Source organism: Oncorhynchus kisutch, linkage group LG18 (assembly GCF_002021735.2).
Source record: "Oncorhynchus kisutch isolate 150728-3 linkage group LG18, Okis_V2, whole genome shotgun sequence".
NCBI lineage: Eukaryota > Metazoa > Chordata > Actinopteri > Salmoniformes > Salmonidae > Oncorhynchus > Oncorhynchus kisutch.
The window spans coordinates 48,572,828-48,598,055 of NC_034191.2; the positions used below are offsets into that span (position 1 = coordinate 48,572,828).

The following is a 25,228-nucleotide window of genomic DNA, read 5'->3' on the forward strand; positions in this document are numbered from 1 at the left end:
CCAGACCTGTGCCTCGACACAATCCCATCTTGACACTCTACTCCAAGGAGAAATATCTCAAGGATGATCAATGGAAACAGGATGCACCTGATCTCAATTTCGAGTCTCATAGCAAAGGGTCTGAATACTTAAGTAAATACACTTCCAAAAATGTCAAAAACCTGTCAAAGTAAACAGTCCGAGTTGTCCATTTGATTAATTATTCAGCAGTCTCAAGACTTCGGGATAGAAGCTGGTAAAGATCCTTTCGGACCTAGACTTGGCGCTACGGTACCGCTTACCGTGCAGTAGCAGAGAGAACAGTCTATGACTTGGGTGACTGCTACAGCGTACAATGACATTCTAGATGATTCTGTGCTTCCAACTTCGTGGCAACAGCTTAGGGAAGGCCCGTTCCTGTTTCAGCATGGACAAAGCGAGGTCCATACAGAAATGGTTTGTCGAGATCGGTGTGGAAGAACTTGACTGGGCTGCACAGAGCCCTGACCTCAACCCCATTGAACACCTTTGGGATGAATTGGAACGCCGACTGCGAGCCAGGGCTAATCATCCAACATCAGTGCCCGACCTCACTAATGCTTGTGGCTGAATTGAAGTCCCCGCAGCAATATTCCAACATCTAATGGAAATCCTTCCCAAAAGAGTGGAGGCTGTAATAGCAGCGAAGGGGGAACCAACTCCATTTTATTGCCCATGATTTTGGAATTAGATTTATGACGAGCAGGTGTCCACATACATTTGGTCATGAAGTGTAAATCTATATTAAAAATACAAAACTGAAATATCAAAATTGGATAAGTCATCAGCCCCCTGAATTAATAATTGGTGGAAGCACCTTTGGCAGCAATTACAGCTGTGAGTCTGTTGGGATATGTCTCTACCAACTTTATACACCTCAGCCTGGTCTCATAGATTAGACGTAACATAGAAAATCTAAATCCGGGACACTGAAATTAGTATGATATGTTGTGTTTGGTATGGCTACATAAGACAGAAGGTTAATTAAGGCAAATCGTTTGTAGAGGTGGATGGGTGGGTGAATAACAGGAACGTCTAGCAACCCAAAGGTTGCGTGTTTGAGTCTCATCACGAACTTTAGCATTTTTGCTAATTAGATACTGTACTGTACCTGTCACACACCTACTCATTCAAGGGTTTTTCTTTATTTGTACCATTGTCTACATTGTAGAATAGTAGTGAAGACATCAAAACTATGAAATAACACATATTGAATCATGTAGTAACCAAAAATATGTTTTATATTTGAGATTCTTCAAAGTAGCCACCCTTTTCCTTGATGACAGCTTTGGACACTCTAGGCATACTCTCAACAAGCTTCATGTGGTAGTCACCTGGAATGCATTTCAATTAACAGGTGTGCATTGTTAAAAGTTAATTTGTGGAATTTCTTTCCTTCTTATTGTGTTTGAGCCAGTCAGTAGTGTTGTGACAAGGTAGGTGTGGTATACAGAAGATAGCCCTATTTGGTAAAATACCAAGTCCATATTATGGCAAGAACAGCTCAAATAAGCAAAGGGAAACGACAGTCCATCATTACTTTAAAACATGACGGTCAGTCAATACGGAACATTTTAAGAACTATGAAAGTGCAGTCACAAAAACCATCAAGCGCTATGATGAAAGTGGCTCTCATGAGGACTGCCACAGGAAAGGAAGACCCAGAGTTACCTCTGCTGCAGAGGATCATTTCAGTAGAGTTGACACCACCTCAGATTGCAGCCCAAATAAATGCTTCACAGAGTTCAAGTAACATACACATCTCAACATCAACTGTTCAGAGGAGACAGCATGAATCATGCCTTCATGGTTGAATTACTTTTAAAAAACACTACTAAAGGACACCAATAAAAAGAGAAGACTTGCTTGGGCCAAGAAACACGAGCAATGAACATTAGACCGGTGGAAATTTGTCCTTTAGTCTGATGAGTCCAAAGATTTTTGGAGATTTTTGGATTTTTGGACGCAGAATAGGTGAACAAATTATCTCTGCATGTGTGGTTCCCACCGTGAAGCATGGAGGAGGAGGTGTGATGGTGCTTTGCTGGTGACACTGTCAATTATTTATTTAGAATTCAAGGCACACTTAACCAACATGACTATCATTTGTTTTTCAACGGGACAATGACCCAAAGCACACCTCCAGGCTGTGTGTAAGGGCTATTTGACCAAGGAGAGTGATGGAGTGCTGCATCAGATTACCTGGCCTCCACAATCACCTGATCTCAACCCAATTGAGATGGTTTGGGATTAGTTGGACCGCAGAGTGAAGGAAAATCAGCCAACCAGTGCTCAGCATATGTGGGAACTCCTTCAAGATGGCTGGAAAAGCATTCCAGGTGAAGCTGATTGAGAGAATGTAAAGAGTGTGCAAAGCTGTCATCAAGGCAAAGGGAGGCTACTTTGAAGAATCTCAAAAAAATAGTTTTTTGGTTATTACATTATTCAATTTTTGTTATGTCATAGTTTTGATGTCTTCATTATTATTCTGCAATGTAGAAAATAGTCAAAATAAAGAAAAACCCTTGAATGAGTAGGTGTGTCCAAACTTGACTGGTACTGTACTTTGCAACTACTTACTACTTTCTAGCTACTTTGCAACTACTTGGCATGTTAGCTAACCCTTCCCAACCCTAACCTTGACCTTTTGACCCTATGGGGGTGCCACAGGGTTCAATTCTCGGGCCGACTCTTTTCTCTGTATATATCAATGATGTTGCTCTTACTGCGGGCGATTCCCTGATCCACCTCTACGCAGACGACACCATTCTATATACTTCCGGCCCGTCCTTGGACACTGTGCTATCTAACCTCCAAACGAGCTTCAATGCCATACAACACTCCTTCCGTGGCCTCCAACTGCTCTTAAACGCTAGTAAAACCAAATGCATGCTTTTCAACCGTTCGCTGCCTGTACCCGCACGCCTGACTAGCATCACCACCCTGGGTGGTTCCGACCTTGAAAATGTGGACATCTATAAGTACCTAGGTGTCTGGCTAGACTGTAAACTCTCCTTCCAGACTCATATCAAACATCTCCAATCGAAAATCAAATCCAGAGTCGGCTTTCTATTCCGCAACAAAGCCTCCTTCACTCACGCTGCCAAACTTACCCTAGTAAAACTGATTATCCTACCGATCCTCGACTTCGGCGATGTCCTCTACAAAATAGCTTCCAACACTCTACTCAGTAAACTGGATGCAGTTTATCACAGTGCCATCCGTTTTGTCACTAAAGCACCTTATACCACCCACCACTGCGGCCTGTATGCTCTAGTCGGCTGGCCCTCGCTACATATTCGTCGCCAGACCCACTGGCTCCAGGTCATCGACAAGTCCATGCTAGGTAAAGCTCCGCCTTATCTCAGTTCACTGGGATACGCGCTCCACCAGGTGTATCTCACTGATCATCCCTAAAGCCAACACCTCATTTGGCTGCCTTTCGTTCCAGTTTTCTGCTGCCTGTGACTGGAACGAATTGCAAAAATCGCTGAAGTTGGAGACTTTTATCTCCCTCACCAACTTCAAACATCTGCTATCTGAGCAGCTAACCGATCGCTGGAGCTGTACATAGTCTATCGGTAAATAGCCCACCCATTTTTACCTACCTCATCCCCATACTGTTTTTATTTATTTATTTTTCTGCTCTTTTGCACACCAATATCTCTACCTGTACATGACCATCTGATCATTTATCACTCCAGTGTTAATCTGAAAAATCGTAATTATTCGCCTACCTCCTCATGCCTTTTGCACACAATGTATATAGACTCTCTTTTTTTCTACTGTGTTATTGACTTGTTAATTGTTTACTCCATGTGTAACTCTGTGTTGTCTGTTCACACTGCTATGCTTTATCTTGGCCAGGTCGCAGTTGCAAATGAGAACTTGTTCTCAACTAGCCTACCTGGTTAAATAAAGGTGAAATAAATCAAATGTAAAAAATTAACCTAACTCATAACCTTAACTCCTAACCCTTAGCCTAGCTAATGTTAGCCACCTAGCTAATGTTAGCCACCTGGCTATTGTTAGCCACAACAAATTGGAATTTGTAACCTATAATACCAATTGCAATTCGTAACATATCATACAAAGTATAATTTGTAACATATCATACTAAATAGAGTTTCTCGGATTTACTTACAGAATAGTAAGAAATGCTCTGAGACCAGGTTGCACACCTAGATTTGGCCATATTTGACCATTCTTCATTACAATACTGTTCAAGCTCTGTCACATTCCTTTGAGAGCATTGATGGATAGCAATCTTCAAGTCATGCCACAAGTTTTCTATTGGGATTAGGTCAAGGCTCTGACTGGGCCACTCAAGGACATTTAACCTTTTTATTTCTTAGCAACTCCACTGTAGCTTTAGCCTCCAGGTCATTGTCATGCTGAAAGGTGAACTTTCATCCCAGTTTCAGCTTTCTTGCAGATGGCAGCAAGTTTTCTTCAAGGAGTTTTCTGTACATTTTCCCTTCTATCCTGACGATGAGAAACATCCCCATAACATGATGCTGCCACCACACTTCACATATTTAAAAAAAAAAAAAAGTATTTAACTAGGCAAGTTAGTTAAGACCAAATTCTTACTTACAATGACAGCCTAGTAACAGTGGGTTAACTGCCTTGTTCAGGGGCAGAACAACAGAATTTGACCTTGTCAGCTCAGGGATTTGATCCAGCAACTTTTCGGTTGCTGGCCCAATGCTCTAACCACTTAGGCTACCAGCCGCCACACTAAGGATGGTGCTCTTTGGATGATGTGTTGTGTTGGATTTTCACCAAATGTAATGCTTTGCATTGAGGCCAAAAAGTTCCATTTTAGTTTCGTCAAACCACAAAACGTTATGCCACATGGCTACAGAATCTCCCAAGTGTTTTCTTGCATTTCAAACGGGATTCAATGTGGGCTTTCTTGAGTAATGGGTTCCTTTTTGCCACCCTATCATACATGCCAGATTTGTGGAGTGGTTGGGATATTGTTGTCACATGCACATTTTGACCAGTCTTAGCCATAAAAGCCCATAGGTATTTCAAAGTTGCCATTGGACTCATGGTAGCCTCAGATTAGTCTCCTACTTGGTCGGTCATCCAGTTTGGAGGGACGTCCTGATCTAGACAGGGTCTTGGTGGTGCCATACACCTTCCACTTCTTAATAATCGTCTTCACTACCCAGTTTCAGGAATTGCTGAATTTATCCTGAAATCATGTCAATCACTACAATTGAGGCCAATTAACTTGTGTGTTTGTTTTTAAAGGTGAATTGGTTACACCTGAGCTAATTTAGGATCGCTATTACAAGGGACACTTATCCAACCAAGCTATTTCAGGTTTTATTTTTTATTGATTTAAAAAAAAAAAAAAAAAATGTTCACCTGGCAGTTGTGGGGTATGATGTGTAGATCAATGGGAGAACTACTATTTTAATGTATTTTACTTCCAGGCTGTAAGGCAACAAAAGGTGATATTTTTAAAGGGGGTGTAGACTTTTCTATAAGCATTGTATATAGTATTAGCAATGATTTCATTTTACAGCCCTCTTACCTCCTACCTACCCTATGAGTGTAAAGGTAGTACCATGTAGGGTAGGATCACAGACAGATTTGTCTTCGTGTGATGGAATCAACCAATGCGGTGGTAACTCACAAGTCACTACATTGTATCTACATGGAAACAGACATGACTTCATTTTACAGCCCTGTTACTATGAACATACATGGTAACTAAAGGTAAAGTACACGGAAGCAACTGAGAGAATGTCATCAAATGAGGATCACTTGAAGGTATTTATTTGGTATGTAAATGCAGGTATTTAAATGGTAAATGACCATGTATGTTCATTGGTTTTTCTTAGGTATTACTTTGAAAGAGACTGGCGTGACCACATATTTACATAGCAATACGCTGGTTCTTACTTAAACTTCTTACTTACCTGTACTTACTTATATTATTACTTAATAAGTATGTATGTAATACTTATTTGGTTTTTTAAGGCTAAAATGTTACTATGTATATTGTTTTTGTTACTATGTAAATACATAGTAATTAAGAGGTTATAAAATGAAGGGTTACCGAAAAATCTAATGTTTTTGGACAAACGAAAGCCAGCGCTCTTGAAATAGAAGGTTCACCATACCAAAGACTGTGGTCATTTACAAAATGTAATTCTCTGACAATGTAGGTTTATCTGTATGCTTGTATGTTATTTTACTATGTGTGCATGTGTGTTTGTGTGTGTGTTTGCGCGTGGGAGTGTCGCCGGGTACTCACTGCTGACCAGCTGACCCACACTGAGAGCGGAGGAGGAAGAGGACGATGATGAGGAGGAAGAGACCTGGCGGAGAGGACTCTGGCTGTGGGGCATGTGGAGCAGGTTGGGCTGAGACGACACTGGGCCTGTCTGAACCTGCTGAGCCTGAGGCAGCTGAAGACACACACACAGAAATTAAATATTGACTGAATATATTCACTTAAAACAACAATACAACCACTATAATATTACACCTTAATAGCACAACAAGTTATCTTCATTAGAATAATAGAATATACGGTGCAATTTCAAAATTTGGTTGTGCATCTGCAGTCACTTAATTAGCTCATGTCTGATTATTTTTTTGGGGGGGGATTGGTAAATTAGTCTAGTGGCCAGCTATCTAAACTTGTAGTGAGCATAGTCAAATTACAGACCTGGGTGGAGCCCATCGATCATCAGTAATCATATTAAAAACGGAAAACATTTACTTCTACCCTAAGGTCAAAATGTGTAGAATTGCATGAAATTAGATATAAAATTGCAAAACCTTCTCTCTGCCCCATGTCAAAATGTGTTGAATTTCATGAAACAAGCTAGACAATTGCAAAATCTTCTCTCCGCCCCATCGCAAAATGTGTAGAATTGCAGCAAACTTGCTTTAAAACAACAACATTTTCTCTACGCCCTTCTCTCACTGTCATGAGGGGTGCGGCTAAAATGTGTTGCTTGCAAGGTGGGGGGGTTGTGGATGTGGGTATCCAGACCCACAAGCCACTGAGGCCCTTCATGAAAACTATTCAGAGCTAGATTACAATTGAAACAGACAGTGTTAGATTAGTAAAAAAAGAGACACTGGGTTTTAATAGGATGAATGGTGGCTCAGCTTTTTTGTATTTCTCTCTCTCTTCCGCTCTCCATGAGCATAAACGTACCTCGAGGTCTTCATTAGATCCACCTGTACCCGAATACCCGAGACCCGATCCGGGACTCGAGCAGATCCGAATCCAGAATTCTGAATAATGTCATGGGTCTGGGTTGAATCTGATATGACTGTCAATGGTCTCGGCCCGGGTATGTGTAATTTTAATTGACTTGTCCGGGAGGGCCCGTACATATCCCAACGCGACTGCTGCAGTAGAGCGAGATAAATTGTACCCTTTATGCTGCTGCTCATGCTTTTCACGAGAGTGGAGTGTGTAGCGTATAGATTGTTGTTGTTTTTGGCCAATCATAAATCATCGAAACAGCAATTGTTAGTAGATATCTAATCAATGTAAGATTAAATTAAAATTACAAATTAAAAGATAAAGGAGACGGATAGACTGCAACGACCAAGAGTCAACAGGTAACGCTAGGCTGCTACTTAATATTTTGAACGGAGTTGTCATTTGTAACTGTAGGATGAGAAAGCACATGCACTGCAACTTCAATTAGCCTAGCTACGGTAGCTAATGTTAACTAGCTTCTCCCAGTTTGATGCAGTCATATTTGATGCTAAATAACCTAGACATGGCATATTTTTGTCTACTATAGCCGCCAGTCGGCTTGGTTGCTGTCTCTTGTCTCTCCCTCAACGCTCCCAGTGTCACTCGCTCACAGTAGGGTCCCTCCCCGCCTGCTAGAGCAGCACCTCTGTCTCCCTCCTCTCACTTTATCAACTCCGGTCAATAAAGTAGCTTAAAAATACATATTTTATTCTGCTTCCCGCACTCGGATCCGACCAGGTCTATATGGAACGGGTCTAGTTGTCCTCGGGTTTGTTCGGAACGAGTGTCTATATATAAATAAATAAATAACAATGTATCCATATCGGGTTTGGGTTGGAAAGCCTAGGTCCATTTCAGAACGGGTCCAAAAAGTGAATAGCTCTACCATCCCCTGCCTGCCATACAGGAGTGTAGAAAAAAACGTTATGACAATTATAGTGTGTTTTCTCCAGTCATCACACAAGGGAATTGCTAATAAAGGCAAGTCCGCGCAGGAAAAGAACCATGGACACCGCGGCTCACGTATCAAAGATAATGTATGATTTACAGGCAATGCACTCCAGCTGTAAGAAAACGATGTATTCTCATGTTTGGTGCGCAAATGAATTGCTCTTACAAGATCAAGCTGATACGTCTTCACTCTAAAGTGAAAGCTGTCTCCTCCGTGAACTAGGTTGGCTTTCTCAATACTCTCTCTCGCTATTAATTCCTTCCCCATCGGCATGTGTTTGTTTGGAATGGTAGTGGATGTCAACAGCGATGCACATACTGTCAAGACGGTTGACAGGCAGTGAGAATTATCTAGCTTCACTTGAAATATTCGGCACTGCCGGAGCTGACAACCGTAAATTATACCCGTGGAACAGACGCTGTCTACGCGCGTGGCTTTGAAGAGAGGACCAAAACACATAAACATTATTACAAAAGCATTCATTCGTTCACGAGTGTGATCTGGTGTTCCGTGAAGTCACGCCTACTGCCCTAGCCCGTTTACATAGCATGTTTCATTTGTTTTTATCATCCTTATGTATGGCTGAAAGCCTGGTCCATAGTAGGTAGACTTAAAGCTTGGACATTTCTTTGTTTTCTTTGGTAAGTGTGCCTCTGACGCCTACCATGCATTTACAAGTTCAAAAGAAGAAAGAACATTTACTTTGTACATAACAATTCAGCACTAGGTGGGGTTTGAGTTCACTGTCAAAAATATAGCACCATAGAATTCATGTTCTTCTTTGCATGTTCTAGGAGAGCCTCTTTTAGAGGATCAGTCTGGTGTTGTACTGTTACGATAGCTAGAGACACACGATTCTCCTTTTAAATGTGTGATTAAGGAGAATCATCACATGCTCAGGTCACAGGTAAGGTCACGAATAAGCGGGGAGGATGAGGGAGAGAAATATAGCGGGTAGTGAGAGAACAAAAAACAGAGTGAGGTAGTGTTTGAGTTTTAAGTGGGGTGATGAAAAGTGTTGTTTTTCGTTTGGCTCTGCAGGGGCTCTGCAGACTGCCAGAGAGGGAGTTTGAGAGGTTCCCTGACAGGTGCTTTACACACACACAAACACGCACCTTTGTGAGGATGCACCATCGTGCTGCTTATTAGCTCCTAAGAAAATAGTATATTTTCAAAGGCCTGGCAAATTTTGATATATCACTCTTTTCTTTCTGTCACACTTCTGTAATCTTTACTGCCCTAGTCAAGAGACTGGTTTAATCGAAAGCAACCACTTCCAAACACTGGGAGCAATGAAATGCTACAGTTGGGGGTTATGTTTATGAGAAGGAAATCTTCTCAAGTTGTGTTTAGACAGAAGATGAGAAGACGTGATAGCTGAAAAAACATCAGACTTGACTAGTATTGTTTCTCACGAGTAAACAGGAAAAAGCTAAATCTACACAGATTTTTGGTCTTCGAATGTATTCAATTGGCATTTTCTGTGAGTAGGAATATATCTTCATGTGTCTTGTATGTGATGTGACTCGTGTGTGTGTGTTTGTGTCTGTGCATGTGTGTGTGTACTATACAGTACATGTGTGTGTGGTTACCTGCTGTCCAGGCTTGATTGGTGACAGTGTGATTCCCTGGGTGTTGATGACAGGCAGGATCTGATTGCCGATCACCGTGGCGATGATCTGGCCCTGGGTGTTGGTCAGAAGCTGAGGTGTAATTGGCTGGACCTGCAGCGCAGGGTTTCCGCCCCCTGATTGGCTCGAGGGCCCCCCAGAGTTGGGCATCAGTGGGATCGTTCCAATTATCTGAAAAAGGAGGGGTGAGAGGAGAAGAAATCAGATGGGTCATTCCATTGATCTACAGTACATAGATAAGGGTAGGAAGGCAATTATCGTTACAACTGTTGTACAACTGTTGATCTACTGCACAGAAGTATAGAGCGCCTTTCAGATTCTATATGAACTCCCACATTAAATACTTGTGCATTGCGTATGACAATACGTGTATGTCAGTGGACGCACAAACGTTTGGAATGGCAGTATCAAAGCAAGCACTTGATGGTTGAGTTCATGTGTGTGAGGGAACTCACAGGCAGATTATCTGATCATCTGTCATAGAGGAGGTTTTATAGGCCAAACCAAGTGAAGGCAGAGCCCACTGCTGGGAGCACACTGCAAAGGTCAGCTCTGAGTACCTGTGTGTGTGCTGGTGCAGACCACCGCCTGTATTATCCATCACCAGGCCAGGAGAGGGGCGTGTGTGTAAGATTCATGCGTGTATATGTGTATTTGTCGGTTTCTGTTATGGGGGGTTGCTAATACTGAGAGCCCCCCCTCCCCCTTCAACACACACACACAAGTGCGCTTGCATGCACACCAACACACACACACACACACACACACACACACACACACACACACACACACACACACACACACACACACACACACACACACACACACACCCCAAATGTCCAATTCAGCTCCCAGGGTCCCTGGGGTACTTCGTCCCCTCCTCTCCTCCTCTCCTCCTCTCATCCCCAGCTCTCCTCTTCTCTCCTCCATGGCTGTAATCAGGAAGTGCAGATCAAAGGGGGCGGCAGAGTGTCACCGCAGCATTTTAGCTCTCAGAGCTGCCAGAGTGTGGCCAAGAGTAGCGCTTTAGGGGGGGACTTAGCGCCTCTTCACAATGATGAAGGTTAATGTAATCTGTGGACTGGTCCTGGACAGACAGCTTCAGAGTTTCAGTCTCTCTGCCTGTTCTCTCCACTGACAGGACCGCAGCACGCAGCCTAATTATGCCAGAGGAGAGTGAACATGGTTGGGCTTGCAATTATTTTTACCAAACTTGTCATTTGGACCTGGCTGGAAGATTTGGGCTAGCATTGTTGTATTTTGTTACAGTAAAAAAACAAAGGCAAAACATTTTGACCAAAATAAATGGACACAAGCACAATGAATGTTTTGGTAGCTCATGCTGCCTACTTCAAGCATTGTGTACAAATCACCAAAATAATCATATATACTGTAGGTCAGACATAAAAATTATTACACATGCAGCTGCCACTGTATATAATTTCACAGCGAAATGCAAACAGGTCCCCCCCATACTGTAGTCCAGCGTCTCACTACTGCTTCCAGTGCTAATCTGATTCTCCCTGCCATGCCTCTTTCTGTTTTATTGCCCCCCCCTTCCCCTCTGTTTGACATAATGGGGAAGGATCAGTGGTAGAAAGGTAGGCCGGCAATCTGTAATTCATCCCCTCCACGGCTCATTTGCTTACGTTGCTTCGTGTTAAGCGACAGATAATTTCTCTCTCTCTCCGGGCTCTGTGTCACCGCCGCCGATTCCCCCTGTAATGCTCTCCTCTCTTGCCACTTAGCATATTTTATTGCACCGCCTGACGCTCATGTCTCTCGACATCTGGCTTCGCGTGCCTCCGTGGCGGAGGACTTGTTCCACTCAATTATTAATCCTCGTTGGATTAAGTAGTTATTCTACAAGAGATTAGCGTAATAGCACGGGCAGGGAACTGACAGTTAAGCTCTTGCCCCGGATGCACCGCTACCGCCACATCTCCTTCTCTCCCTCAGACCTCTTGGATGATCTATGGCAGTGCTCAGATGACGTTTCTCAAGGCAGTTGATTGTGACACTGATTATGTAAAACATGTAAGTTCTGATGGAAACCTGGAGATTCACGGAGAGGTCAATGGAGAATACATGCTTCGGTGGCAGACTACAGCCAGTTATGGCATTTTATACACACAGAGTCACATAGGTTGTGGCACCTTCTATCAAACAATAGTATTGTCAGCTTTGTCCAACCAGCATCCTTCATGTTTACCTTTCCTCTCTTTGTCTTTTTCCTCCTCATGTATTTGTTTTCCACTCGTGATAGTGTGGCGTGTCAGGAGCGGTCAGGACCCACATCCTCCTCCTCTCTCCCTTCTCTCAGCAGAACTCATTAAGATTATCCTGCTCTTCTCTTGTTTCCACAGAAATGCTCTCTCATCTATCCAGCCAGGCCAGGGCAATCTGTGGTGTTAGCCATGGTGGCCAGACAAGATCTCTGGCCATTTTCCCCTCCTGCTACCTCCGTGCTGGGAATAGAGAACCATGTTGGAATAGAGACCCGGGTTGGGAAACATTTGGAAGTCCTGACTTACCTCATTACAGCTCAAAGACATCAAGCATAACACTTTGATAAGGCATGTGAATTGCTTTATAAGATCACAAAGTCAGATGTAAAGCCATTTTGATTGTGGTCCTAACACAGTGTGAATATTCTACCATATTACAAAATATACAGACACCTGAAGTATTATTCACCTGCCTTTTATTTGCCCCGCTGTTAGGTGAAAACAGGGGTTCAAAGGTTAAAATGACAATGTCAGAATATGTTTCCTCTACCACTGAGGACTGATTTGTATTTTGTATTTCAGCGGAGTCCCTCTGTGGTTGTGCCCGTGCAGGTTAACAGAGCATGTGTGTTCCTGCCTGGCATTGTGTGCATTAGTAACAGCAGTCAGCCCTGTGGGCTCTGGTCTTTATCAAAGCTCAGTGAAGAGGATGGATGGGCCCAACAGCCCAGGCTCATGGGGGTTTCACCAGGAAGCACAAAGACCAGGCACCAGGCACCCATCACACATGAAAAAAATACTAAGTTTACAATAGAATACTACAGTACTTACTATATCATTATTTAGGCATATTCTACACACTGTAGTATCCCTCGATCATGTGTAGTACTTACTATAGAATGTTGTAGTATACTGTAGAAAACTATAGTAAATACTACAGTATACCTCAGACCGCAAAAACACTACAGTAAATACTACAGTAATTTCCGCAAAAACACTACAGTCTGAAAAAACACTATAGTATTTAGTATATTATATTATACTACATATTTCATTTGCAAATACCCTGCCAATCCCCCTCCCCTATATCCCATTTTGTGCCACCCAGAAGGGAGAAACCTGCATACCAAGTGTAGACCATATATTTTGTTCTCTACAGGTTATTCGTTCAGACCTCAGTCCTACCTAGCTACAGGTTATGGAAAATGTGCTCTTTGAGTATTATGTCCAGTAGGTTTCCTCAAGGAGAAGGCTCCCACTGCTACAGTGCCTTGTGAAAGTATTCGGCCCCCTTGAACTTTGCGACCTTTTGCCACATTTCAGGCTTCAAACATAAAGATATAAAACTGTATTTTTTTGTGAGGAAGAATCAACAACAATTGGGACACAATCATGAAGTGGAACGACATTTATTGGATATTTCAAACTTTATTAACAAATCAAAAACTGAAAAATTGGGCGTGCAAAATTATTCAGCCCCTTTACTTTCAGTGCAGCAAACTCTCTGCAGAAGTTCAGTGAGGATCTCTGAATGATCCAATGTTGACCTAAATGACTAATGATGATAAATACAATCCACCTGTGTGTAATCAAGTCTCCGTATAAATGCAACTGCACTGTGATAGTCTCAGAGGTTCGGTAAAAGCGCAGAGAGCATCATGAAGAACAAGGAACACACCAGGCAGGTCCGAGATACTGTTGTGAAGAAGTTTAAAGCTGGATTTGGATACAAAAAGATTTCCCAAGCTTTAAACATCCCAAGGAGCACTGTGCAAGCGATAATATTGAAATGGAAGGAGTATCAGACCACTGCAAATCTACCAAGACCTGGCTGTCCCTCTAAACTTTCAGCTCATACAAGGAGAAGACTGATCAGAGATGCAGCCAAGAGGCCCATGATCACTCTGGATGAACTGCAGAGATCTACAGCTGAGGTGGGAGACTCTGTCCATAGGACAACAATCAGTCGTATATTGCACAAATCTGGCCTTTATGGAAGAGTGGCAAGAAGAAAGCCATTTCTTAAAGATATCCATAAAAAGTGTTGTTTAAAGTTTGCCACAAGCCACCTGGGAGACACACCAAACATGTGGAAGAAGGTGCCCTGGTCAGATGAAACCAAAATTGAACTTTTTGGCAACAATGCAAAACGTTATGTTTGGCGTAAAAGCAACACAGGTCATCACCCTGAATACACCATCCCCACTGTCAAACATGGTGGTGGCAGCATCATGGTTTGGGCCTGCTTTTCTTCAGCAGGGACAGGGAAGATGGTTAAAATTGATGGGAAGATGGATGGAGCCAAATACAGGACCATTCTGGAAGAAAACCTGATGGAGTCTGCAAAAGACCTGAGACTGGGACAGAGATTTGTCTTCCAACAAGACAATGATCCTAAACATAAAGCAAAATCTACAATGGAATGTTTCAAAAATAAACATATCCAGGTGTTAGAATGGCCAAGTCAAAGTCCAGACCTGAATCCAATCGAGAATCTGTGGAAAGAACTGAAAACTGCTGTTCACAAATGCTCTCCATCCATCCTCACTGAGCTCGAGCTGTTTTGCAAGGAGGAATGGGAAAAAATTTCAGTCTCTCGATGTGCAAAACTGATAGAGACATACCCCAAGTGACTTACAGCTGTAATCGCAGCAAAAGGTGGCGCTACAAAGTATTAACTTAAGGGGGCTGAATAATTTTGCGCGCCCAATTTTTCCGTTTTTGATTTGTTAAAAAAGTTTGAAATATCCAATAAATGTCGTTCCACTTCATGATTGTGTCCCACTTGTTGTTGATTCTTCACAAAAAAATACCGTTTTATATCTTTATGTTTGAAGCCTGAAATGTGTCAAAAGGTCGCAAAGTTCAAGGGGGCCGAATACTTTCGCAAGGCACTGTATATCCAAGATAGAAAAATAAAAACACTGTAGTAAATACTACAGTAATGTCCGCAAAAACACTGCAGTAAATACTACAGTACGCAAAAACACTGCAGTAATTATTATAGTATACTGCATACTACAGTTTTTTACTACAGTATTTATGCTATAGTAAACAGGAAATACAGTGTATGTCCACAACAATTCAGTAAATACAATATTCACTGTGCACTGCAAAAAGTGAAATCTAAGCAAGCCTAAATATCTTATATTGAGTGATAATTCACTGTTTTTATGTACCAAGCTAAATTATCTAACATCACTGGCAGATCATTTAGCTTATTTAAACCTAAACATGGCTTAATACAATAAATGTATCTTTGTATTAGATACTGAGGAAACTAAAGTAAAATGGTGTAATGCTTTCCCAAGGCAATCTGTGTATTGATATCAAATGAATTCTTACTATTTTCTCACAGCCGTATTCAAAAAGATGGGACTGAAGAGTGGCTTCGTCGACTAGCCTTGGAAAGTGAAAAAAGATTGACCAATGTAATCAGGTGGACACATGTTAAAGCCACATGATCAAATCCAAACCTACTCCAATAAGCTAAGAGGAAGAAATCGACTGGGCATTAATGACAGGGTCACTTACTGTGTTATCCTCTCTGCAAAAGTCAAATACTTCACTCAGATTAAAATACCTATAGGAGAAGAAAGGACTCCAAATGAAGGCAGGGCAGGTATTTTCATTCGGATACCTCGTTCAAAATCCTTGTGCTTTTAGCACAGTAACAATGCTGCATAACCTAGCTAAACGACTGCTGCCTAACCTAGCTAAACCACAACACAATATTCAACAAGCACACACATTTTGGAGGGATTCTAGTTCCTCTGTCGTTCTTCCAGCAAAACAAACGCCAAAGTCTGTTTGGGATTCTACAGACTGACACAAGTGCTGCTTTTATGGTGGGGATTCAGCTTCTGAGGCGCTGTTTTGTTGGCCCTCCAGTCAAGTTGCAGGCGTGCATTAACCTCTAATGTTTCCAGTATCAGAGGGGTATGTGTGCATGTGCACGCGCATTTGTGTGTGCGTGTGTGGTGGGGGGATCCTGGGTTAGTAGTAGTAGTGTAGTGCATGTTTCAGAGTGCTCAGACTGAATAATGCTCTGAATAATAAGGTGTAGGAGCAAAGGACTGTCGCCCAGGGCTTTGACCGTCTCCGTGACCTTATTATGTCAGCCAGTGTCAGTCGCCGTGACATTACAAAAGCACAGAGCATCCCATCAAATCTATCTCCATGGCGATCTGTCCCCGGCGCTCTGGGCATTTCCAGACCAGGGAAACCTATACTTTCTCATTAGCCGTGTTTAGCATCACTCACGCATGCTGTATACACTACACGTGGGCAAACGCATAGAAATCAAATCAAATTTTATTTGTCACATGCGCCGAACACAACAGGTGTAGTAGACCTTACAGTGAAATGCTTACTTACAAGCCCTTAATCAACAGTGCAGTTTTAAGAAAAAAATACCTAAAAAAGTAAAAAATAAAAGTAACAGATAATTAAAGAGCAGCAGTAAAATAACAATAGCGAGGCTAAATACAGGGGCTACCGGTACAGAGTCAATGTGCGGGGGCACCGGTTAGTCGAGGTAATTGAGGTAATGTGATCACTATCGTTCAAAAGTTTGGGGTCACTTAGAAATGTCCTTGTTTTAAAAGAAAAACACATTTTGTGTCCATTGAAATAACATCAAATTGATCAGAAATACAGTGTAGACATTGTTAATGTTGCAAATGACTACGGTAGCTGGAAACGGCAGATTTTTTTATTGAATATCTACATAGGCGTACAGAGGCCCATTATCAGCAACCATCACTCATTGGTCAGCAACCATCACTCATTTTAAAAGGCTAATTTATCATTAGAAACCCTTTTGCAATTATGTTGGCACAGCTGAAAACTGTTGTTATGATTTAAAGAAGCAATACAACTGTCCTTCTTTAGACTAGTTTAGTATCTGGAGCATCAGCATTTGTGGGTTCAATTACAGGCTCAAAATGGCCAGAAACAAATAACTTTATTTTGAAAACTCAGTCAGTCTATTCTTGTTCTGAGAAATGAAGGCTATTCCATGCGAGAAATTACCCAAAAAATTAAGATCTCGTACAACGCTGTGTACTACTCTGTCACGTATGCTCCCTCTTCGGCCTCTAGGTCACCAGGCTGCTCATTATGGCGCACACCTGTCAACATCGTTATGCGCACCTGCGTGTCATCAGACTCACCTGGACTCCATCACTTCCCAGATTACCTTCCCTATATATGTCACTCCCTTTTGTTCCTTCCTTGTTTCTGTTTCATGTCTGTGTTCTGTTAGTGTTTCTTGTTTTGTATTATGTTCCGTTTATTTTATTCAAACACTCACTCCCTGTGCTTGCTTCTCGACTCTCACCGCACATCGTTACATACTCCCTTCACAGAACAGTGCAAACTGGCCCTGATCAGAATAGAAAGAGGAGTGGGAGGCCCCGGTGCACAACTGAGCAAGAGGACAAGTACATTAGAGTGTCTAGTTTGAGAAACAGATGCATCACAAGTCCTCAACTGGCAGCTTCATTATTAAATAGTACCCGCAAAACACCAGTCTCAACGTCAACAGTGAAGAGGCGACTCCTGGATGCTGGCATTCTAGGCAAAGAAAAGGTTGCAAAGAAAAGGCCACATCTCAGACTGGACAATAAAAATAAAAGATTAAGAGGGGCAAAAGAACACAGACACTGGACAGAGGAACTCTGCCTAGAAGGCCAGCATCCCAGAGTCACCTCTTGATGGAGTTGTGCCTGGCCATGCAGTCATGAGTGAATAGGGAGTATAGGAGGGGACTGAGCACGCACCCCTGAGGGGCCCCCGTGTTGAGGATCAGAGTGGGGGATGTGTTGTTACCTACCCTTACCACCTGGGGGCGGCCCGTTAGGAAGTCCAGGATCCAGTTGCAGAGGGAGGTGTTTAGTCCCCGGGTCCTTAGCTTAGTGATAAGCTTTGAGGGCACGATGGTGTTGAACACTCAGCTGTAGTCTATGAATAGCATTCTCACATGGGTGTTCCTCTTGTCCAGGTGGGAAAGGGCAATGTGGAGTGCAATAGAGATGGCATCATCTGTGGATCTGTTGGGGCGGTATTCAATGGGAGTGAGTCTAGGGTTTCTGGGATAATGATGTTGATGTGAGCCATGACCAGCCTTTCAAAGCACTTCATGGCTACAGACGTGAGTGCTACTGGTTGGTAGTCATTTAGGCAGGTTACCTTAGTGTTCTTGAGCACAGGGACTATGGTGGTCTGCTTCAAGCATGTTGGTATTACAGACTCAGACAGGGAGAGGTTGAAAATGTCAGTGAAGACACTTGCCAGCGCATGCTCGGTGTACACGTCCTGGTAATCCGTCTGGCCCTGCGGCCTTGTGAATGTTGACCTGTTTAAAGGTCTTGCTCACATCTGCTACAGAGAGCGTGATCACACAGTCGTCCGGAACAGCTGATGCTCTCGTGCATTTTTCAGTGTTACTTGCCTCGAAGCGAGCAAACAGTAGAAGTAATTTAGCTTGTCTGGTATGCTTGTGTTTCACTGGGCCGTACTTTTTTATTTATATTTTTTAGTGACCCCTTTTTAGTGACCCCTTTTTTCTCCCCAATTTCGTGGTATCCAATTGTTGTAGTAGCTACTATCTTGTCTCATCGCTACAACTCCCGTACGGGCTCGGGAGAGACGAAGGTTGAAAGTCATGCGTCCTCCGATACACAAAACCAGCCGCACTTCTTCTTAGCGCGCATCCAACCAGCCGCACCAATGTGTCGGAGGCTACACCGTGCACCTGGCAACCTTGGTTAGCGCGCACTGCACCCGGCCCACCACAGGAGTCGCTGGTGCGCGATGAGACAAGGACATCCCTACCGACCAAGCCCTCCCTAACCCGGACGACGCTAGGCCAATTGTGCGTGGCCCCTCGGACACGGCCGGTTATGACAGAGCCTGGGCGCGAACCCAGGGACTCTGATGGCACAGCTGGCGCTGCAGTACAGCGCCCTTAACCACTGCGCCACTGCTTCTGTATTGAAGCTTTGCCTGTTTGATGGTTCATTGGAGGGCATAGCGGGATTTCTTAGAAGCTTCCGGGTTAGAGTCCCGCTCTTTGAAAGCGGCATCTCTACCCTTTAGCTCAGTGAGGATGTTGCCTGTAATCCATGGCTTCTGGTTGTGGTATGTACTTACAGTCACTGTGGGGAGGACGTCATCGATGCACTTATTGATGAAGCCATTGGCTGATGTGGTGTACTCCATAATGCCATCTAAAGAATCCCGGAACATATTCCAGACTGTGCTAGCAAAACAGTCCTGCAGCATAGCATCTGCTTCATCACCACCTTTTTATAGACCGAGTCACTGGTGCTTTAATATTTGCTTGTAAGCAGGAATCAGGAGCATAGCATTATGGTTAAATTTGCCAAATGGAGGGTGAGGGAGAGCTTTGTACGGGTCTCTGTGTGTGGAGTAAAGGTGGTCTAGAGTTTTTTTCCCCTCTGGTTGCACATTTAACATGATGATAGAGATTATGTAAAACTGATTTAAGTTTCCCTGCATTAAAGTCCCCAGCCACTTGGAGTGCCGCCTCTGGATGAGCATTTTCTTGTTTGTTTATGGCGGAATACAGCTCATTGAGTGCGGTCTTAGTGCCAGCATTGGACTGTGGGGGTATGTAGACAGCTAGGTAGATAGTGTGGTCTACAGCTTATCAGAAGAAGAACAAATACACTCTTGAGAAACACATTTTTGACACAATTATAAGTAGCCTGCAATATGTGCATCGCTTAGTCATGAGCATATCGAGAAAAACTCCCATGTACGGCAACTCTTACGCCTTACAGACTTCCTACACAACAAACATGGAATACGGTCTGTCTTATCATAAAATTATGAGAGCCAACGTCTAAGGCATTCGTCAGGCGGTGGTTTTAAGTTAGCGATCAACAGGATAGCGGGAGGAGTGCACTGAGAGAGGGATGAAACGGGGGTTAAGGTAAATAACTGGCTGGCGTGAAAGGGCACATTGTCCATATGATCTTTCTTGAATATGTGCTGTGTGCACCTGCAATAAGATGATTCATTAGATAGGGCCCCACTCTGACAAGCGTCATCGTTCAAGCCACTGGCCACTGATGGAACAATTCTGCAGCCACCCTGTAAATATGACACGGTCAGCATTTTACGGTGACCGGCACATGCGGATAAGAGGAAGAAGGGCTTTGTTTACTGCCAAAAAGCTTAACATATGACAGTATGTCTGCCACGGTGCTGATAAATAAATAAATAACCCCCCCAAACAACATTGCTACATAAGAAAACGGAATATTGAGGCCATCCAGTCTTTGGAGTTCTGTTTGCATGTATTTAGTTAGTGAAAAGTGTTTATTGTAGCACTGAACAGCATGGAAATGTACTGTAACAGTAACCACCATTGTAGGACGTGATCTTCCACTAGGTTTTCATTCCAGACATGTCTTATGAAAAGTTGAAACCTGATATACATCACTTTTTGTGTTATAAGTGGAGTTATGAGTGGACACTCACCTGTCCTTGTGCATTGGTGACCAGCTGACCCGTGACTCCAGCTTGCAGGTTGGAGAGGGCGTTGCCAAAGACCTGGGACCCGGCGATGGAGCCCATAGCTGCTGCAGCCGCCGCCGCCGCCGCCACCGCTGCCTGGCTGGCCAGAGGGTTCAACTGAAGGTACACAATCCACCATTAGAGGTCAAATATAATAAGTTATGCTGTTTGATCAGTAGCAAAAAAGGTTTTTGGGTATTCTTGAAATGTTAGCATACACAAACATGGGAGAGCGAGTACAGGATGAAGAAAGTGAAGTAGCTTGAGAAAATAGAGTGCCAATGCTTTGTTCCTAACGACAGTCGTACTGTGATGTCTATATGTACAGTAGTCCATCATCCAGGCCCTAGAGGTGTGTGCTCCAGGGCCCAGATGAAAGCTTGGGGTGGGCTGGTGAATAAGTGGCAATTTTACCAGTCTAAGTGCTTCCTGTGGCCCCCAGGGTCCAGCACCATCTCTACAGGGGCCAGGCAGCCCCAGACCATCTAGCTCTAACAATAGAAGGAGCCACGGTGGCCATGCACCACCACTTCAACACCTCCCACTCTGAACTACCCCGCCACCCCACCGCTCCACCACACCGCTCATCTCGAGGGTTAAAAAATGACCGTCTTTACCCCGGCTATAATGGACTCATCTGGAACCGGTGGACTGGCCAAGCGGTTGTAGAGGAGGTCTCCGTGTGGGCAGAGCCTGTGGAGCTCCAGCCAAGAAGGAGCATGAGATTACCCATATAAATCAAGCTAACCACTTATTACGGCCTGAAAATGCACTGCTGATTTGGTTGTAGTGCAGCAGAGCAGAGCCTTATTAGGTTGAGTAAGTAGATCGGAGAGCAGGCCGACAGAGGAGACTGTCCAATTACTCAACAGAATAGAGAAATAATAGAAACACTTCTTAAGCTGCGACTGGCTTGTGCTGGTGGGCAATAATGTTATGAGGGGGCTAATGTTCAAACAATTGAGGCCTGGTGAAACAATTGAACATCCTAATAGCACATAGAGAATGCATAGACAAAAGGATAACCATGTAAAAACCAATATGGGTAGATAACTTCAATGTGTAGTGGATGCGCAATATCTTTCATTTACTTCTGTATCAAGGCACGAGGCGAGACCCAGATGCAAACACAGGAGGTAGATGGTTGGAGTCTTACAATGTTTATTAATCCAAAGGGGTAGGTAAGAGAATGGTCGTGGACAGGCAAAAAGGTCAAAACCAGATCAGAGTCCAGGAGGTACAGAGTGGCAGACAGGCTCGTGGTCAAGGCAGGCAGAATGGTCAGGCAGGCGGGTACAAAGTCCAGAAACAGGCATGGGTCAAAACCGGGGCATGGCTTTTAATCTTCTTCCCATTAAGCGTTTTTTATTTTCAGAATCTTCTCATGCTGAGCCTGTCTACCACAAAATATTAACAATCTACCTTTTTCCAATGTACCGAGCTAATTTCACTTCACCTACCTCTTTCTCTATGGCATTAGTTAGTTGGATAGGGTGTAAGTGAGGCCCTGTGGTCTCATCAAACACCATCACCACTTTCCACTCAAACACATCATTCCTCTTGCTTCCTACCTTGGCCCTCTTTATGTTTTCTTTACTAAACGCTCCACTGCTTTCTGTATCATGATCTCTCTTCTTCCTATGACTTTCCACTACCGACCATTCCAGTCCTTGACCCTCATCCTCCCACCCAGAACTGACACCCATATTGTTCGCATTCCAGCACAGCTGTTGCTTTACCAACTTTTCCTCAATTTCCTCCATTTCCACACTACTCGCCGCCATTTCCGACTCCCGGGCTCCCCCTCTCTCCTTCCACCTTGAGCTGGCATCAGCTGTGTTTACTTCTTTTGTAACAGAGAACATGATTGGCAGACGCGATTAGCAGAGATGGTACCCAGGTTTTGATTGGTTTACTGTTATACTACTTGGCAGCATTTGTTTGACCAGCTAGCGAACTTAAAAATAATTATAAAAATAAATAACAATAGAGAATAGAGATGGCCAACAAACGGAAATGTGTTTAGAAAAAATAAAATGTAGCTTATATGAAGAAGAAGGAAAAAAACGCTCCACCTCACCAAGGATCGATTATCTTGAAAACTAAAGCAGATATGGTGCTTCGGCCCACCGGCTAAACCATTCTGTGGGGACCTGAGCTTTGTTAAGCTGAGACCATTCAGTTGCCATTCATCTTTTATGGTACCCCAACCACTATATTATTACGCCTTCTGAAATCAAATGATGAAAAAATGCCACGGAACAATCAATACTTTTTCATTGACAGTAAAGGTTAAGCACATTAAAGAATGACACTGCATTTTTCTTATGAAATCATATTTCATGTTGGTGGCCTCAAACTGGCCATGATTGATATTGGGTCCCCGAGTCTGAAAGTCATCCAGTTTCTTTAAATACCCAACCCGCGTTCGTCTTTCTGACCAACTTCAGTCTTAAACGTTAAGAAGAAATTCACCCTTCACAGGGGTGAAGTGCATTTGAGAATCTCATTCGAGCTTTTACTCGTCATTGGCTAATTGACATATATCATTGTCTCAAAATGATTCAACATAAGCATTAACTTTTGACAATTGTATTTGTTTTTCCATGCTCTTGTTCCAAGAGACCCTTGTGAAAAAAAATCACACACTTCACGTGATCACATTGTAGCACTGATGTTAATGTGTTAACATGTGGCAACATTTAAAAGCAACATACGATAACATGAAACTACATATGTGAAATACATTGAGCCCGTGTGGAAGCATCTCCTCGTGAAATAAATGTGACAACATGGGGATGTGAAATTTCAACATGTGTAAACGTTTTTCACATGTGAATCTGCACATTTCGTGAACATGAACACATGTTATACTCCTCACATGAGAAAAGATGGTGCCAACACGGGAACTCTAAATGTAATACATGTGAACAACTGACCTCGTGTCTCTTTTGACAGCTCAACATGTGAAAAGGGAAGTAAAATAAATTCTATGGGGTTTTAAGGTAGGTGGTACGCTGTTCAGCTAAAATAGTGTAAACATCTTTAATCAATATAGTTACATTTGACATGATCATTTAGTGCTGACTTTTCAAGATGACCCCAACTGGGATTTGAACTCGCAACCTCTGTATTTGGGGTCTGCTGATATATCTGCTGCGCCACATCTTTTTGTAATATATGTATCACTAGCCACTTTAAACTTTGCCACTTTGTTTACATACCCTACATTACTCAATACCATCTACTGCATCTTGCCTATGCCGTTCTGTACCATCACTCATTCATATATCTTCATGTACATATTCTTTAACCCTTTACACTTGTGTGTATAAGGTAGTAGTTTTGGAATTGTTAGGTTACATTACTCGTTGGTGATTACTGCATTGTCGGAACTAGAAGCACAAACATTTCGCTACACTCGCATTAACATCTGCTAACCATGTCTGTGTGGCAAATAACATTTGATTTGATTTGATTTACATCGCTGCACTTAGCAAAAGAGTGCCATCTGCATTGCTCTTTTAGTTATCAATTCATCGGATTATTCTGTCATTGATTTCATTGACTTATTTAATGTCCAATGTTGGTGGGTCATATTATTCCGTTTTAATGATACTACCGAATCCCTATGATAAATAAAATTGTTTTTCCAAAGTGCAAGAATACAGGTGAAATCAGTTATTGACACAGACATGGTTGCGTAGTGAAGATTGGAATGCCGTGTTGAAATCCCAGGTGAGGGATTGAGTAATAATTACTGTATAAATAAACATACACACTGTAATCATGTATTTTAAATATGTACGTTGAAAACACAGAGTTTCTGTTTGCAGGGCATCACCTGTGAAATTTAATGTGAAAAATATCCACATGTGAAGTATCATCATATGTGGTGTTCCAAAACCACATGGTTTCACATGATTTTACATGTCAAATTTAATGTGAAATGACAGTTTACATGTGCAAAATGTGGACATTTTACATGTTAAATCATGTGAGTTTCTGCATGTGAAATCATGTGTTTTTTCCGTAAGGGGAGGCTTGTAACTTTACAATCAATTTGCTCTAGTCAGCGTAGTATTATTGTAAAGGCCAGCGAAACAGAACAGAAGAGGAAGCATGTATTTCATTACTTGGCATACAGTAATTGTTTTGAAAACACGTCACTCTCCCGTGAAATGGATGCCTTTAAAGGACTCGTGTCATTTTAAATAGACATTTTTTTAACATCAATATGTTCACATAGTGACATTTTAGACAGAAATAAAGGATGAGTGTGATGAGGAGCCAGGTTTGCCTCTATATCTCTCCTGGTGGGAGGGGGGGGTGGAGAGAGCCAGCCAGACACCCTCATCCTGCTTTATGACCACGGTGCTGGATTTCAGAGGGTCTTATCCAGGCCAAATCTTCAAATAAATACATGTATCGGGGTGAAAGTGGCAGGAAGGGTCGGCTGGTGATATCAGTCAGTAAGGGATTGCATTAACAGATAATCCTCCCTTCATTTCTGAGCAGAGCCGCGCTCTCTCTCTCTCTATCCCCTCTCTCTCTCTGCTCTCTGCTGAGGGGGAGAGGATTTGTGTGAGTGAGAGGTGATACAATGGTG

At 42.9% G+C, this 25,228-nt stretch overlaps 1 protein-coding gene across 1 annotated transcript in view; it reads right to left on the minus strand.

The window, feature by feature from the left end:
- The window catches only part of LOC116354711 (POU domain, class 6, transcription factor 2-like), a 126,043-nt gene that overhangs the window by 26,230 nt on the left and 74,585 nt on the right, over positions 1-25,228 (minus strand). Inside the window, exons 5-7 of the mRNA XM_031795289.1 lie at positions 20,584-20,736; positions 9,806-10,015; positions 6,293-6,446 (exon numbers count right to left, since the gene is read on the minus strand). Of these exons, the coding sequence (XP_031651149.1) occupies positions 6,293-6,446; positions 9,806-10,015; positions 20,584-20,736 (517 nt within the window). The remainder of the gene's footprint in view (positions 1-6,292; positions 6,447-9,805; positions 10,016-20,583; positions 20,737-25,228) is intronic.